At 32.1% G+C, this 17,880-nt stretch overlaps 1 protein-coding gene across 3 annotated transcripts in view; it reads right to left on the minus strand.

The window, feature by feature from the left end:
- Doa (CDC like kinase darkener of apricot) overlaps positions 1–17,880 on the minus strand; it is a 64,927-nt gene that overhangs the window by 40,305 nt on the left and 6,742 nt on the right. Inside the window, exons 3-4 of one of the 3 annotated variants that reach the window (XM_011497353.1) lie at positions 13,912–14,039; positions 1,265–1,586 (exon numbers count right to left, since the gene is read on the minus strand). In XM_011497353.1, the coding sequence (XP_011495655.1) occupies positions 1,265–1,586; positions 13,912–14,039 (450 nt within the window). Of the gene's footprint in view, positions 1–1,264; positions 1,587–8,054; positions 8,366–9,145; positions 9,301–13,911; positions 14,040–17,880 lie in introns of those variants that run through there. The other 2 variants (XM_011497354.1, XM_011497355.1) reach the window with 2 other exon arrangements.

Raw genomic sequence — 17,880 nt, forward strand, 5'->3', positions numbered from 1 at the left:
ATTGTAAAAATGAAATTTTCATTTAAATAATGAAGACATTGTTATTATATCTCCAACATTGTTTATATATACATACATACATATATATATATATATATATATCCACAATGGAGTCTCGTACTAAATTAAATTTTATATTATTAGTTATTTATATTGATGTTTTTCGAGCTAGAAAATCAACACGGGACTAACTAACTAGACTCAATATATTTTACGGTCTTATTAATTTATTCTGTCTGTATGTAGTCTTCCTATAAATTTACATATAACACATCACATGTTTCTTTGTTCCATGTATATTGAACTTAGAGTTTACAGAAGTCTTATAACGTATGATAAGAACATTTGTCATCACTGAATTGTATAGGGATGAACAAAACGAGGTTACAACCGAATGTATATTTGTTCAACCAGTCAATTTCGCATAATAGTGAAAAAACATGGAAACTTTATTCGTACTTTCATATAGTTTATAGATTTATTACAAAATGAACGTTTTATAAATATAATGTTTATAGTGTATTGGTAAATTTGTAAATTATTTTTTAATGATTTATTTACTAATTTATCGCAAAACATTGAATAAAATATTTTGTACCAAGACGATATATTTGAATAATTTGTGACAAAATGGTTTATTCGTCGTCGTTTAGTAGAAAAACCTTCACTAAACTGAAAAATTTAATGTAATAATAGCCTTATCAAGTACTTGATTTAGAATAAATTAGAGGATTACGTGAGCATCCAAATTCTTGTGATCGTCATTAAAACATACTTATAATTTTATAATATCATTTGGCAATAAAAACAATACCTGGGAAGCAGACATCTAATCTACAGTCGACAGCAGAGCATTGAATACCAAGTCTGCACGTCGCCTAGACTCATGTCTTACCTATCCATTAGAATCATTTACTGGATAATTACTTACATAACCAAGTGCTTCAGGGGCACTAGGGCTCGATAGGCCCAATAGCCCCGTCAGCGGCGTTTCTCTTCAAAATATAATATACAGAGATAGAACAAAGAAGCGTAATGTATATAATGAGACAATTTTGTCCGTGTGCGTGTGCGTGTATGTATGGAGTGCGGTGTCTAATAATAATAATAGGGTCGTATGCATGTGTTTATTTGTGTGCACGCGCATGTTTAGGAGAGAGAGAGAGAGAGAGAGAGAGAGAGAGAGAGAGAAGAAAAAAAAAATAAGAGCGAATAAGTATAAGTGTAGCAAGTAAGTGCAGGCGTCGAGGCCGCTTAGACTCACCTGGCTCTTGGAGGCAGGCGAGCGGTGCCTGTGGCGCTGCTCAGGATTGGGCGAGACCGAGGCATGGTGGCGTCGGCCCCTATTGCGCTTCGACGAGGACATGGCCGAGGTCGAGCCCGCGAGGCCCGATGCGGCCGGGCGGTCGCGCTCCCGATCGCGCTCCCGGTCCCGGTCGCGGTCACGGTCCCGCTCCCGGTGCGCGTGCTGGACAGCATGGGAGTGCTGGCGGCCGCTGCTCGGCGAGCGCCGGTGCGAGCGCTTGTAGCGACGCTCCTGGCTGGTGCCGCGCTCGTGCTGGCGCAGCCGCAGTACCCGCTCACCGCTGCAACGTCGACAATTGTCACCGGGCGTACCGGGCGATTAATCTCCTGCTGCCATGGGATTACGGGACGGTGGATCTCACCCAGCCACACGGTTATAACTCAGAGCGACCTTTCGTTTTCCTAAGTTTGATAAAGTCTTATACGCTGTATCTCGTCTTACCTGGCCCACTAACTACTACATTAGCATAGCGACTGGCTCGCCGGTCAACGAGGAGGTGATTCCGGGCGCGCCTCGTCGTCGAGATCGACCGGGGCGATTTCAAGCGTAGTTATGTTATTAGGTCGACGGGGAAGAATTGCTCGCGTTTATTGCTCTATCGAGAAGCGGTAAATTACGAGGTGGTGTACTCGCGAGCGACTATAAAATGAAAAGCCTCGAGAGTGCTTGTCGGCGATTTATCGGAGAGCCCGTTGACTCGCGTAAAACACCAACTATCCTTTCTTCCAAAGCACTTTTCTCTGTCTCAAAATCCAATATGAGAGAAACGTTCTTTGAATTATCAATGATTTATTTATACAGTCCAGAACGTTCTCTTTTGAAACTAGAGGCAATTGATTGCATCAAGTGTAAATGGTCTACGTACTACTCCGACTTTGTTTTTAAACTCAGTTAGAATGACAATTGCATTATGATTCATTAGAGACTTCCTAATGTATTATGATCTGTTTGTTAATTGACTATGTTTGTTAAATGGCTCCTTGTGTCTCAAATTTGTAATTTTTAGTCTTTTCATTGAACTATTGCAAACAATTTTTTGTATAAAGTTTACTTACACATAGCAATTCGATCTATGCATCAAGTTAAATACAACAATAAAAAAAAAGTTTATGCTAAAGTTGATTGACGTTTTGTTAAAGATAAATTTAACGCTTCCATGCAATTAAATAAACATAGAATATATGCATATATGATCCCATTCATGCGATACTAAGAATATATAATATCTTCGATTATAATTCAATAGTCAACCCTTTATTTCTTACTTTATATTAATATTTCAATTTTCTCAAAACTATTATTATAAATTATAAGTTTAGCTTTCAGATAAAAAATATGCGTAAACCTATAAAGAAGGAAAAGAAAAAAGAAAGAAAAAAAAATCCAGGACATTGTTACATTTTGACCGCCTGTCTAAATTATGTATAAAAGGTCGGATCCGGCCTTCGAATGTGATCAAAAGATATAAATATAAATATTGCTTTTAAAATCTTTTTAACCTTCTTTCACTCACTTTGTGACTCCAAATGTGCTACCTTTACTTTGTGTACAAATTAGCCAATGTAATGTCCCCCTGTGTATAAATCAAGTGGCCTAACGATCTGCAAAGAAAGAAAACCACCGGTCTTTCCCCAATCTTTTTCCCCGCCATAAACACAAAAACCAAATGCGAGCAAATCAGAGTAGCCGCTCGTGGTTCTTACAACTAATGAATGACGCATCGCAAAGTTAGTCGTCGCACATATCTATACACACACACACATATATATATATATATATATATATATATATATATATATACACATTTTTTTTGTCGTTTTTTCTTTCTCTTTATATTGACGAGATATTGCGTCGCGAGTTCAAGGCAAGTCGATAACCTTACATGTAATACTAACCGCCTAATTACCGACTCTGCTTTCATGTAGCTATCGAATGTTAGGATTATACTTTATTTATAAATGAAATTATATAATATTGGCTATATTAATATTATTAAAGGAGAGAAGTTACTTTATAACGTCATTGGCATTATTTCGCATTGAAAAATGACTCTGTTCTTTTTGCTTTGGAACATCTTTAAAAACAATCATCATTCGAACTACTAGAAATTATTATATGTTAGATTATTCCAGGGACAGTGAAAGGCAATATTGATTAACAAGTTTCAACATATTACTACAAATAATTTAACTACATGTGCTGACACATTCAATGACAAATTAATTGGTGTAGTTTTTGATATTTATCGATAATTCATTTAGTAGCATCGATAACACCCGTAGGTGTTATAATTGCAAGTCTCTAATATTCTTGAAATTATAAAATTTAGTTAGTTTCTGGACTATTCAATGCAACACATTATTATAATCGCATCAAGAGTATTTTAAATTAACAACAGATTCCAATTTATTAAAACAAGTGATACCGATTCAAATAACACCGTTTTACTTCTTCATTATATATACAAATAAATTTGTGTATACTTAAAATACTTACGAAATAAATCAAGAGGAACACATTCATCATTTCGCGCAACTAATGAATTTTTCAAATTAGTCTAAAATCTTCGCGTTATCGTTGAATGTGTTGAGTAATAACATTCGCAAACTTGTATCCAGATTTGACGCGATGATGATTGTTATCGCCTATATGCGTAAATTTACATTTCTTTTTACTTCAATTATGATATGTGGTCGTGAGCATACTTCGATATTAAATCTAAAAGGCTGTGCTTTCGTCTTTATCGATCATTCCGAATGTCAATTTATTGTCAATGTGAAATTGAAAAAGTATATAACCGATTTTTATTCTACGTATAAAAAATAATTAATCACTAATTATATAAATTCTCAATAGTACTTGCAGCAATAAAAATATCATTATATATGTGTTACGCTACAAGGAATTATACAAAATAAAGACAAAGTAGTATGTTGATCGCAAGGTATTTTTTGTATATTATATAGTACATTATAATAAATTTTTCATAAATAATTTGTGGTTCAAAAAGAAAATAATTGGAAAGAAATCGTTTTATTTATACTTAACTATTGCAATTTTCAAGTCAAATGAATTACATTCGAGAATAGCCATTTCAATAAATATGGATGAATCGCAGAAGATTAATGGATTTCTTTATAAGCCGACACTGGACAACCGATTGATCTCGAAAAAAAAATCTCATAGTGTCGCCGAGTACACACATTTTACAAAACTGTGCTGTCCACATTTACAACCCATTAGCGTTTCGTTTATTTAACCTATAACTTTTTTCGACTTCTCACTCTTATGGAACTTCATCAATTTAAAGAAAAAAGAAAAAGAAAAAGAAAAAAAACAGTAAAACAAAAAAATGCGTCTGTTTAAAAATGAATACTTTAGATTGCACAAATTCATGAAGTAACGAAACTGAACGCGCAAACATATGTTTGAAAGCTCGATTCTGATAAATAAATCTCATAATTGAAATATTTTACAATGTACATCCAATAATTTACTATTGCTTTCAAGTTATCTAATACAAAATCTAACTACCTTTTAAACTAGTTTTTATTTCAAATAAAATTAATGCCTGCGCGTTAATTATATGCATTTACTAAGGTGTTTACTTTAGAATCAATAAAGTGCTTTATTTGCTTTTATTGAAAACGTTTGTTTGAAATAATTTGAATATTAACTATTTAATATTTGCTGGATGCAATAATAAATTATGCATTTTCACGAATGGAGCTTATTTGAAATATTTGCAGATAATATTCAATAATTATTATTATAACGCAGCAGGCTGAAATTGTCTGGAGATGATTTAGGAAGAGTAATGTTTTTAATCGAGCTTCAGGCTTTTAAATTATTCATAAACAAAATAATTGGAAAGTACATGTTTTAAAATACATACGCGCAAAGCTTTTTTTTTAAGGCAATATTCGCCTTGAACAGTTTGACATGTATATTAAATAATTTTAATTGCAGTAATTTTTAATTGTATTTTAAAAATAAGAAATTGAAATTGAAATACTTGTACAGAGACATGTATGTAGTAAAGTAATACTATTATTTTATTTGCATATAGACAGAAGTTATCTTCTTTGTAATTGTTCAATTTACACATATTAAAAAAAGTAACATAAGATTGAATATGTTATTATTCTATTTACGGAAAATTACTTTAGTTCACGTTTAATAAAATAACTGATTATTATAACGTTAAGTCTCAACATTTAAGAATTTAAAAAGTTGGACATTGAAAAGATAATATATATAATAACTGGAAATAGTATTGAATGCATGTGATTATAAATACATTGTATTAAGTACGTGAAATTTAAATCTATCTTCATCACTATGAAATTCACAACTAAGAAGTAATAATGACAAATTGTATTTAGAAAATCAAAAAGAATCAATAAAATTATAATGCGAAATAACGGTTGCACGCGGCCTCGTATTTTTTTTCTTTCTTTCTTTCTTTCCTTTCCTTTTTTTTTTTTTTTTTTTTTTTGGCAAAAGTACACTTTCCGCAGTTTGCTTCCCCTCTTGGACGTCTTCCAGGGTCCTTGGACAGGTTTAATGAGAATTCCCCAAAACGAATGTTCCTGTATGCGAATGCCTTCGACGAATGAGGTCGAGTTATAGATTCTACAACTTGCTATCGCATGCAGCTACGTTCGTTTTTTACGTGGATTTCACGCTAACTCACTTCGTGCATGATACATATAATCATAAATTGTCATTTAATATTTATTCACAAAAGAAATCGTTTAGTATGAAAGGAAAAGGTGAATTTGATTAGAGCATAATGAAAGATTTGAAATTTGAAATTAGGCAAGGACTTGTCATTGTTAATACGGTAATTAAAATGTTTATTAACTGGTTATTCGTAGTTAGTATGTTAACGTCTTATAATAAAGTGTAGTGTAAAAAAGTTAAATTAGATTACGTAAATAAAATTAATTTAAGAAAATTAAATTTTATGCACAGGCATTGATTGAATAATTTAAATCAGCAATTATCTGTAAATTCGATTCAAATATTAGATTCTTAATCAAACGTTTTCTTTATCTAACAAACACTCTAATTACACTACATTAAATTGAAGTTAAATTGTGTTATATTTTATGCAAGCCATTCTAAGGTTACATTACAATTCATTTAATGGTATAGATTTATTAGAAATAAAATATATATAAATATATATATATATATATATATAAATTGTCTTCTAATGAAAAACTTTCAATAACATTAAATGTACGTCTTCGTAAGTCTTAATACTCGCGATAATAACTGAATATTTTGAATTTTTCAAGAAAAATTATTGTTCTACTTGTTAAAATGGATGAGTCGTAGAATTAAATAGATGCATGTGTGATATTACAAATAGTGCATCATTTATTCAGAAATTATATTCAAAATATTAGAGTAGAAAGTAAAAAAATTGGTATTTCGGAAATATAAATGAATACAAATATATAACCGAAAAATATAATCTCATAATACATATTCAATTTTAAAGCAACGATTAAATATTTAAACAAATATTTATATAAATTAATTAAAATAAATATGCGTTCTATGATGAGTTTTCTCACTACTCTATAAATTTATATATGCGATATAATTTAAGTATTGTATGCCTTTATATCGTTATTTTTTATATTTCATTTAATATTTTATTCTTTATGTCCATATGTTTTTTTTTTTTTTTTTTTTTTTTTTTTTATCAAAAATGCGATATCGAGCCATAAATGTTGCACTACGGTAATATTTTTGTAATGTTTTTATCGATATAATTTTAATCAGTTTCAAGTTATTGTAGTTTTTCAACCGATATATATATATATATAATAATAATAATAATTTATATTTGTCATGACTAGCGGTTAAAATTTGTCAAATTACAACACCCAAAAAACATATTTTCGAATGAATTTCATTATTAACTTAAATGTCCTGTATTTAAAGAAAAGTTGTCTTGCACATTTCATACAGTACATGTTAATTTCATTCATTCGATCAAACTGTAAATTCAAATAAATGTTGACCTCATTAACTAGTTATCTTGAATTTTTCAATGTTTTCTGGTTAGGTATGTAGGTTAAAGGTAAATTATTTTTGATAGGCATAAATCTAAAAATTCATTGATTTGCTTATATTGGAAAATCACGTACTATTACTAATACTTATAAATATAAGTTTCCTAGTCGTTATACAAAACAATCTTACAATTACGGAACCGTCCAAATTTGTTATGAAAATTCTAAAAATTTCTCTCAGTATTAACCATAATAATGATTTAATACCCATGATAATAAAATAATCTTATCATTATAGTAAATTACGCGGGATCATTCAAAATGAATAAAATGAAAAAAAAAAAAAAAAATTATCATAGATGAAATTAAACAAATTAGATGCGACAGACTTGTACAATGAAATTCAGCTCACGCGTTTAAGAAAGCGAATTAAAACATTACAATTATCGAGCTCATTTAAGGAATGGCTATTCAACCAAAGGACGATAAACCACTGCATTGCCATTAAATTTCGATTGGAGAAAATGTCGAGCACTTTGACCTTATACAGGCCCCTCAAGACAGTATTGGAACTTTCATTAAAATACAAAGTAACGAGTATCGGCGAATTTCGGGAAAAGCAAAAAGCAACGATCGTTCCGACTCTTGGTTCCGACCAAACAAATAATAGTGTGACAATGCTCGTTCGTTGAGGTAACGCGCGCGGCAAAGAATACCTCGATAAAAGTACGTCGAGTGCCGGCATCCTCCTGACACTTCCGCCCTTGTCATGCGACTCACACCTCCGTCCGCTAGTCCTTGGCTATTCTTCTTGTTAGGCGAGTCGGGCTGGTGAAAACGTATGCGGCGCCGCTCCTCCACGACGCACCGCTGCACTGATCCCCGGCGATAATAATTAGAAAATAACTGCTCGTTATACTTTCGCCGTCTCCAAATTGCATCTTTGCCTGCCCCACTCTGCGTATCTTTCTCATTCGCGCACTTCAAGAGAGCGTGGCAATGAACTTTGAGGGGGAAAAGACTTTTTTTTTCTTCCGTGATTTTATTTTGAAAGGCTCGAGTTGTTTGCTCTTGGTGGGTGGCAAAGAAATATTGCTCCGGATTTTTAACATTATTTCGCCAGGAATTGCAATGCAAAGATAACTGTCGCGCAAAACGTCAAGAAGATATCGTAAGAATGGCCTTTGGCAAAAATTATTCATTATTTTTATTTGGTAAACAGCACTTTTGTAGTACATAGCATTTAATTCATGTAAGAATAATGAAATAACAAGCGTATGTTATCGATATTACAACAGCATTTGCTAATAATATTAAATATAAAATATCTGCAATTGAGATTTACTATTTATTTTTATTCAATATGAAATTACAAATAGAAATGAACGAGTAAATCTGAGTAAATGAAAAACATCCAATTACCTGTTACTTTAAACGAGTATATTTCTAAGTAAAATAGCGTATGGATTTTATAAATTTTGTAAAAAAAAAAAAAAAAAAAAAAAAAAAAAAAAATGTTCGGCTTGAATTTAATACGTTCCGGAGGACCATATTATAAAGTCCTAAAGAAAAAAGAAAAAAAAGAACAATCAAAACAAATTAAATGAAGAAAATAATTAATTTCTTATTTTATCACAATTGGATGTTCCGATTTATTATTATTCTAAAATCCAGGTGAGCTGCAAACCAAAAGCAAAAAACCGTTGCTAGCATCGACATTGGACACGAGGGGTCATTTCTCACCGCAAGATAAACAAACAACACTTTGGCCAATCCTTTTAAAATAAAACCAATCAAGCACACTAACCCCAAAGTCGTTGATTTTTTGTCAATCGCCTCGTCCACCTCCTCTTCGGCCAAGGCTCGGTTTTCAATTATTATAAATGGCCTTTGCTTTAGGCCTTTAGATAACGGGAGCAGCGAGCGCAAGGAAACGACATCGAGCATCTGATCGGAAGGGTGTCTAGTCCGTCCGGTTGCCTCGTGGTTGTACGCGGCGTCGTCTGGCGGTCGAGCGACTGCACACGTATTTGAACCTTCGGAAATTGAAGGATTCCGCTACTATTACGGCGGCGAAGAGCCGATAGTGGGAGGCGGCCGCGAATGAGGCGGGGTGGTGGTGATGGGAGGGGGGGGGTGTACCGACCGAGAGAGAGAGAGAGAGAGAGAGAGAGAGAGGCAATTTGCAACGTGATGTACCGGGACGTGGGATGTCGAAGGCGGGGAAGGAGATAGAGGAAAAAGAGATAGGCGCTGGATGATGGAACACCAGAGTGGGAACTCTTTGTCGACGGGCGAAAGCATTCGACCTTGCAACTCTATCCTTTTCTTCCCAATGCAATTGAATGACAGAAAAGGATGGGAGATGGTAAAAATTACCACTAGTGAAAAATTTAATTACGACATTAAGCGCATGTTTAGTATGAACGGAGTATCATAACGGATCGTTGTTCGTGATCATGCATTCGAAGTTATTGTCTTTTCACTGTCTGTCTCCCTCTCCCACTTTTGTTTACATTAGGAGAAAAGAATGACGAGCTGGCTGCCTCAAAGCAAATTGTCGACATTCAGGACAAATCAACTATAATATCGTCCGTTGCGTCACTGTTCAATTATAAATAAGTAAGCTCTTCGTTAAATTACACGAATGTTAAACGTAGCGAATGAAGCAAATCGAGGCGAGTGGCTTGGATATGACGGACGTCTCTTTAAGAGATGCACGTATAATGCGTCGCTGATTCGGACGCGCAAGTTTCATTATAAAACAAATTAATACACCGCCGACATGCGGATAAGAATAACGAGAAAATCGTGGCATGGATTACACTATTTGCTAGGTTCAAGCGCTGTGAGCATTGTAAGAGTCGAGTTACAACGGAAACAATGCTCGACAATCGTTGGGTAGAATTTTTGAAAAGATGACTGACGACGACATGGCACGATTCAACGTATGCAATTCTTAAATTATGAATGAAGACATTTAAAATAATTGTGGTAGTTGACGAATGAAAAATAGTAAGTAGATTTTTCACCGATTGTCGGTAAAATGTCGGTATTCCTACATATCGGCTTTTTCAATTATTTGTATCGATTGAAGGTAACTGCTTCGATACTAACTGTTGAAAGGTGCTTGGTTAAATTTCATTGACATCTTCTACATTGTAATTTCGTCATCTTTCGACGGTAAATATTGAAATGTATCGCATGTTATTCACATTATTTTTAGGCCATAATAATCTGAGGATTATCCCATCGGACAACCACCACTATAACGATACACTTTTCGACAATATCAATCCTTTTTAAATTTTCTTATTCAGATTTTATAATGCTATAATGATGATTGTTTATAGAAAATGTACTTCATTATTTAATGCACCTCCAACATTATTTGTATATAATCAGTCATTTTATATAAAAAATTTTATTTAATAAAAGGAAAGTCTTCTAATAATGGTTATTTAATATAGTCAAATAACAAAAAAAGTAAATTATTGTAAAATTATAAAACATGATTCGACTTGTCTAATACTTTCAATACAAAACAAAAGTGCAATATTAAATCTTCTAATGAACCAAAATATATTATTATCATTTCAAAAACTTAATATTTTAGTATGTAAGCAAAATTACGATTACTTTGACAATTTTAATTTATTTCATACTAAATGCAATATAAATGCACGGAGAGAACTTTCATTATTTAAAATACTATGTTTTGTAATCCAATAAGCAAGTGCAAAAGTTAAGCATTATAATATTTTTAGAAGTATACTTGTCCATAAGTATAAAGCAGTCAATAATCAATGTTCTCATTATAGAATATAATTTATATAATATACAAATATTAGTTTATATAAGCGCCATAACATTTATTTAGTAGGGCAGGCTTTATATATTAAGTTTTTGAAAGACAAAAGCACCGCAAAAGAAATATCAAACCCATTTCACAATTATATAATAAGAGTCAGATCGATCGCTAATAAATGATAAGAATATAATTACAGTACAATTTATCTGTTTGTCAATGAACGTAATTCATGAAAATTATTCTTTCTATCTTTGATTAAACATAATAAGTTAATAAATTATGTATATATTAAGGGATTCATTTATATATATATATATATATATATATATATATATATATATATATATTAACAAATTTAATAATAACTCAAGCACATGCTCGATATTAAATAGAAAATTAATGGTGCATTCAAAATTGAGCAAAGTAAAAGTAGTAAAATAATTTAAAAGTTGTTAAAAATGGTTACAACTGGCGATCAAAAGACGAGAAATTAATCGACAAGCCAATAAGAAAGTATTTTTCAACCAGCTAATTGATAAAATTCATTGAAATAATATGCTTATAAACCCTTATAAGATCCTAATACGATTAATCATCTTACCTCTACGAATTTCGCATATTTTGAAGTACGTAATGAATTTGAATTGTTTTATTATCAAAGTCGAGTGAGTTATAATTCGTATGCGCTGGGTGTAATAGAATCCAAATGATTTAGGCTTTTTAATGCATTTACGTTATGACTGAATTTAGCCTTATTTATAATTAACATTAGCATATTCGATATCGTATTTTTATACATTTTTTTTTCGATTGCGTTTATATAAATATTAAAATATAAAGAATACATAAATTTTATTTAAAAATTTTATTCTTATAATAGACACAATCATATTTTCTATAGAATTGCTGTTATCGTTTTGCATTTAAGTAAAAATATAAATTATTAGAATAAATTATATAAAATAAGGTTTTCTTAAGCTATTCCGATCTAGCCTGATAACAAAGATTTTATCTTCTTTTAATTTAATTATCACTTTACTTATATCTAGTAATTATTAATTATCGCGATAAAAATGAATAATACAGATTATAAAATAAAATATTTATGTTGAGTTAACGTGGTCGTTTATCACTTCAAATTTTAAATAAGATATTAAATTTTATCTATTTTTTTTTTTCATGAAAAAGACTTCAGTATGCTTTCTATTTAAATTTACAAATACAAAATATAAAAATGTTGTTATTACTAGAGTAATTACAAAATGATCGAGTTTGTAGTTGACTATTAAAACACTTCGTGACTGAAATCATAAACCTGACACAATTAATAATTTTTATAAAATGTATACGTATTTTTATGTCCACAATAAATAATATATAAATAAAACAAAGTATATAAGAATTCGATGATTCTTTTTTAAAAATAAAATTTAATTTATATAATATAAAAATCTGATATATTATTTAAATTTTGCTATTTCATAGAAATAAATTTGAAAAATATCATAAAATTATATTTCGATAACTTTTTTATTACTATTTTATAATTAAAAAATTTTCATTTAACGTATGAAAACGATTTTTTTTTTTAATCAATTATAACAAATTTGAATTTTGACTGTCAAAATGAATCGACCCTTTAATAATTTTCTATCATAAGACGAGCACATTTACATTAGGTAAATGATGAAGAGAATTCCTTACACAGTGTAATAGCGTTGTAATAATATTTTATATGACTAGTGATATTTAAAAAAGTTTAAATTTTCAAAAATATATGTTAATAATTTAAATATATTAACACATTTTAATTCATTCATGAAAGGAATTATCGTCTATATGGATATTAAGTATTTCATTTCATGTTATGTTAATATTTCAACATTTAGTTCTAATAGTGTTTTAATTTGTCAATTTTTAAGACATTTTTATATTATGTTGAGATAAATTGTACATTAAATTCACTGTAGAATATTATATACTTTCGTATTAACAGTAAATAGTAAACAAATATATTAATTCCGTTAAGTATTACAGGATATTTAAAATTATACATAAAAGCAATGTTTAATTTAATGTTTTTACTAACAATTTATTTTAAATACTCTGAACAAATTCATCATTATATATTTGTATATTGTTCACGCTGATCTTATTCAAATCTTTGTTATCATAAGCTCATTAATAGATAAGGTTATAAATCACAGTGTCATCAAAATTTGTTTATACCATGTATTTTAAATAACATTATTTCCACTTCATTCTAATGCTTCATAAATCTTAGAATGTCTGTGAAGTACGTTTAATTAAGAAGGTAAGTGACATAAATCTAAATGAAAACTTATGTAAGTTTGTTTTCTGGATATACGATTTAAAGAAATAATATTTTATTTTGCCATTAGAGTAAATGAAGTATTATATTTTGATAAAATCTTAATACTTATTGCCCAGTTTAAAAGAGCTTCGCAACACATTTAGTAGTTAATACAATTACTAAAGCTAAGATTCATTTTATATAAACTTAATATTTTTATTAATTTAAACTATAGAAAATCATGTATACACGATAAAGAACTGCATAGGTTTATTGGCTAATTTTATATTTCCCTGTTTATAAATTATTAGCATTGGTAGTTAATTTCACAAAACAATAATGTTTAATTTATAGTAGATACATCGTTGGTGAAACAAATTTTTTAAAAAACCCTCAATTAACGACAAACATAGAAAATGTATTATTTTTATATTGGAAAACTATTCACCTATATGTTCCTTTACTTGGAGGACTTTCATGATCAATCCGCCTTCGTTTGTGATCATATTGTGGTGAAGCAGGTGAATGTGATCGCGAATGGCTTCGCGAACGGTGACGTCTCCTACTTCTTGGCATCTGTAATTGGTATAGAAATATTTTATGTAAGTAAATTATTCAATTTTAGCATTGAAGTACCAATTTAAATATATAACCTATGAAAACGTAAATACATTGGTACTCTGTTCATATACTTTTCTAGACAAAATTTGTATAATCTAGGATACTTTATCAATCATGGATATAATCCCAAAGGAAAGTACATCTTAATGATATGAAAAATTGAATGGATAATATGGAAATTATTTTTTATAGATATTTAAGTACTACTATTAATTGAAAAACAAAAAGTTGAAAACGCATATTTCTTTGTAAGAAGTAACTTGAATTAAGAATTATAAATAAGTTCATCATATAGGAACGCTGGATTAACAAGATGTTCAATTTACTGTTCTCGCCAAGTTAAGGTTAATTTTATGATCTATGACCATTAATGTAACCCAGTATTTCAGCTTTAAAATTACGTTTAAAATAAAAATATGTAGATACAAATTAGCCTAACATAAAAATTATACCTGCAGATATAGAAAATAAGTTTACATGAATTATATAAAGTATACATGGTAATTAATAATGCTTCGGTTCGATACAGAAAAAATATTTGACTATGCATAGAGATAAAATTGATAGTTGATAAATAAAGCAGACCTTTAAATTCGAGAATGTGTGATCGAATGTGTAGTAGAGCTATAACCACAGTAACAATCCCAATATACGTGAAGTCAATGGATGCAGCAAAGCGATGTGCTTTATTACAAGAAGATGCTGGATACTGAGTTTTCAAAAAGTTTGTAACTCCGTACGATAAGCTACAGCAGTTTTTGAGACGATAAAATGATTGTTTAGGACGCGTGTACTTCCTTTTCCCGTAGGAGCGCACTACTGTGAAGCGGACTTTCGCGACTTAGCGACCATCTTGGAACATCTGCCCTGTATTTTACAATTTGAGAGACGATGTCGTGACGGTCTTACTACCGTAAATTGACAAGTTAACTCCCGTATTATTCCAAGTTTGTATTTTTAATAATTTTCAGCGAATAAACGACGGATGTTTCAATTAAAATCTAAATTGAAATTGAATAGCAAATGTTTCATTTGTGCATTATAATCTTACTGCAATAACTCATAATTGTACAATAAAAATAGAGTCTCGTTGAGAAGCTTTGCGCAGAAAAATTTACAAGTAAATACGCAAGTTGGCGTCGAGTGTAAAAACACCAGCGCCAATAAACGTCTATCGCTTATAAAAAACGAAAAAAAAAAACGCATAGCATGTTTGAAATGTAGTAATTTATTTTTTATTAAGCTAATACAAACAGGGAGGGGAGAATGAACAAAAGTGAAAAACAGCCTCGTGCGACAATAAAAATTACGTATGATTATCGGACAATCGAGTTATTTCTATTTGTGATTTGTGGTGATATGTGAGGTGGACAGCTGTTGAATCGTAGAAACACATTGGGGGTAAAAGACAAAGGGAGGGAGGGGGGGAGAGAGAGAGAGAGAGAAAGAGAGAGAGAGAGAGAGAGAGAGAGATGGAGAATTGCAACGTATAATCAAGTGATAATAATCCGGGAATATTGCAACGCGTGACAAGGTGGAGGAGGGGAGAGAGAAGAAATAAACAAAAACTCAAATGAAATGTGACTTGTGGAGTTCGAAATCACGTCGCTCGTTCCATTTCCAATGATTTTAAAGCGGCAACATTAATTCTTATGCGATGACCGTCAGCCGCCGGTCAGACTTTACGCTTACAATACGACTACGGCAGTGGAGCACTTAGCACATCTGCCGAGGAGGGTGCCGTTGGTGCTTTGCCGCCAACGAAGCAATCGTGCACGCGTCTACGTCGAGCGCAAGTTCCACACACGGCGAGCAAAAGGAAAAAAGGGAAAAGAGCGTGGATAAGGTGACGATGGCGATGGAGTGTACCTTAACCAAAAAAAAAAAATGGAACAGATCGACGTTTCCTCGACCCGTACTCTCGCTCTCGCCCGTTTGTCCTTAACCCCCCCCCCCCCCCCCCCCCCCGCCCCGACACGCCACCGCCGCCACCACTAATCGCCCCAACCCTGAATAACGATACGGAAAAAGGTGTATCTGTATCCAAGTCACTACATGCATGTACGTATGATTGCACACGCACGTGCCGTGTGATGTCGCAGCAGCTGATGCGCAACAACGACGCAACACTTACGTTGTTGATTTTCAATAAGCCCTTAGCGCTTCTCTTAGCTCCGATCGGATTGACCCGAATGACGTATCCCCGACTGTTCTTCCGCGTTTAAAGTACTCAGGAATAAGTATGGTGCTGGGAGATCCACGCACACACTCTTTAATCACAGGCTCTATTGCGCGCTCTCGCTTCCCAACCAACGAAGAGGGAGTATTCTCGAGAGAAGAATGCGTGACGTTAATGTGCGCGCGCGCTCTTCGAGCAAGCTCGCGAGCCCTTGAGTAATATTACGTAGAGGCAGGTAGTAGTAGGTATTAGCTATGAAAGCCTACGTGGTGACGCGTTCTCGTACTGCGGCAGCTATGTAAGTTGTCCTCACTCGACTACTCAGCCGTTCGGAGCTCGTGCGTCTGTCTTACTTGCGCACACGCGAGGTCATTTGCTAGTGGGGTGGGGCGACAGCGTGAGCGTTGCGCGAGACGGTAAGGGGGGGGGGCGGAGTAGATGGAGGAGCATTGGTGCGTCGAGGTTGGGTACAGCAGTGGCGATGGTCGGTCGAACGGTCGGTCGGTTTTGGAAGGCGGGTGATATTGCGGGGAGAGGGACGGTAACGGGAGGAGAGGAGGATAATGCGAAACCAGACGGCCGATCAATGGGATTGGTTAGAAGAATCGAGAATCGCGTGCGGAAGTGCACGGAACGAGGCGGAAATGGCCGACACGCAGGCGCGCATACGACACCTGCCGCGAAATTTAAAATGAAACCTTAACGCCAAATTCACTTTGACCGAAATTTTTATCTTTTATTTTTACTTATTTTTTCGTTCGAAATATTTTTAATTCGTAATTTTTTAGCCCCCCCTCCCTTCGCCGTACAATTACTTACATAAAAACGATATTGCTTTAAAATAAATAAATAAATAAATAAATAACAAGCTATTTCTTTAATAGCTTATTAAAATTTTCATTTCAACGATCATTTCGATACATTATACTCGTCGCTACTTTTTAGCACATCCAGGGCATGACTTTTTAAATGAAATGGAAATTGAAAATTTGTAAACGAATATATAAAATTAGTTTTAATTGTACATAAGTTGTTTAGTTGTTCATTCGATTTGAAAATCTTAGTAATTTCATATAGAAAATTAAAAAAAATTTTCTCTCTTATGATTTGTCAATGAGTGTACGATTCAATTCTCATTTTAAACTTTAGGCGCTAGCAACCGACCAGAAGCTTACAAATTTAATAATTCTGAAAATAATTCAAACCAATATACAAAAATTATTTTGTAATAAAATTCAAATTGACTGAAAATTAATATATTATACTCCAGTGCAATTTGTGCTTTGAGACGGCGGTCGGTCAGTTTAAGGTTATATCGGGACGTATGAATCTTGTGTATTATATGTATATAAGGAAGCTCGATACGTAAAACTTGGAATTAATGTGAATTTTGAAATGTTTGAAAAAATTAATGTTATACATAAAAATATTTAAGAAAAATTTTTTTTTTAAATGAATCGGAAAATATATCGTAGAATCTATTTGAAGAAATCGAGCCGATAATAAATATACTTTATGTTATATTTGCTTATTGCTGAGGATTTAATAAAATAGAAAATTCTAGTCGTTAAAAAGTAAAATTTTATATAAATACGGAATTCTATAGGACCTTAAACG

The sequence above is a fragment of the Ceratosolen solmsi genome, unplaced genomic scaffold (genome assembly GCF_000503995.2).
Source record: "Ceratosolen solmsi marchali unplaced genomic scaffold, CerSol_1.0 scaffold47, whole genome shotgun sequence".
NCBI classification, from domain to species: domain Eukaryota; kingdom Metazoa; phylum Arthropoda; class Insecta; order Hymenoptera; family Agaonidae; genus Ceratosolen; species Ceratosolen solmsi.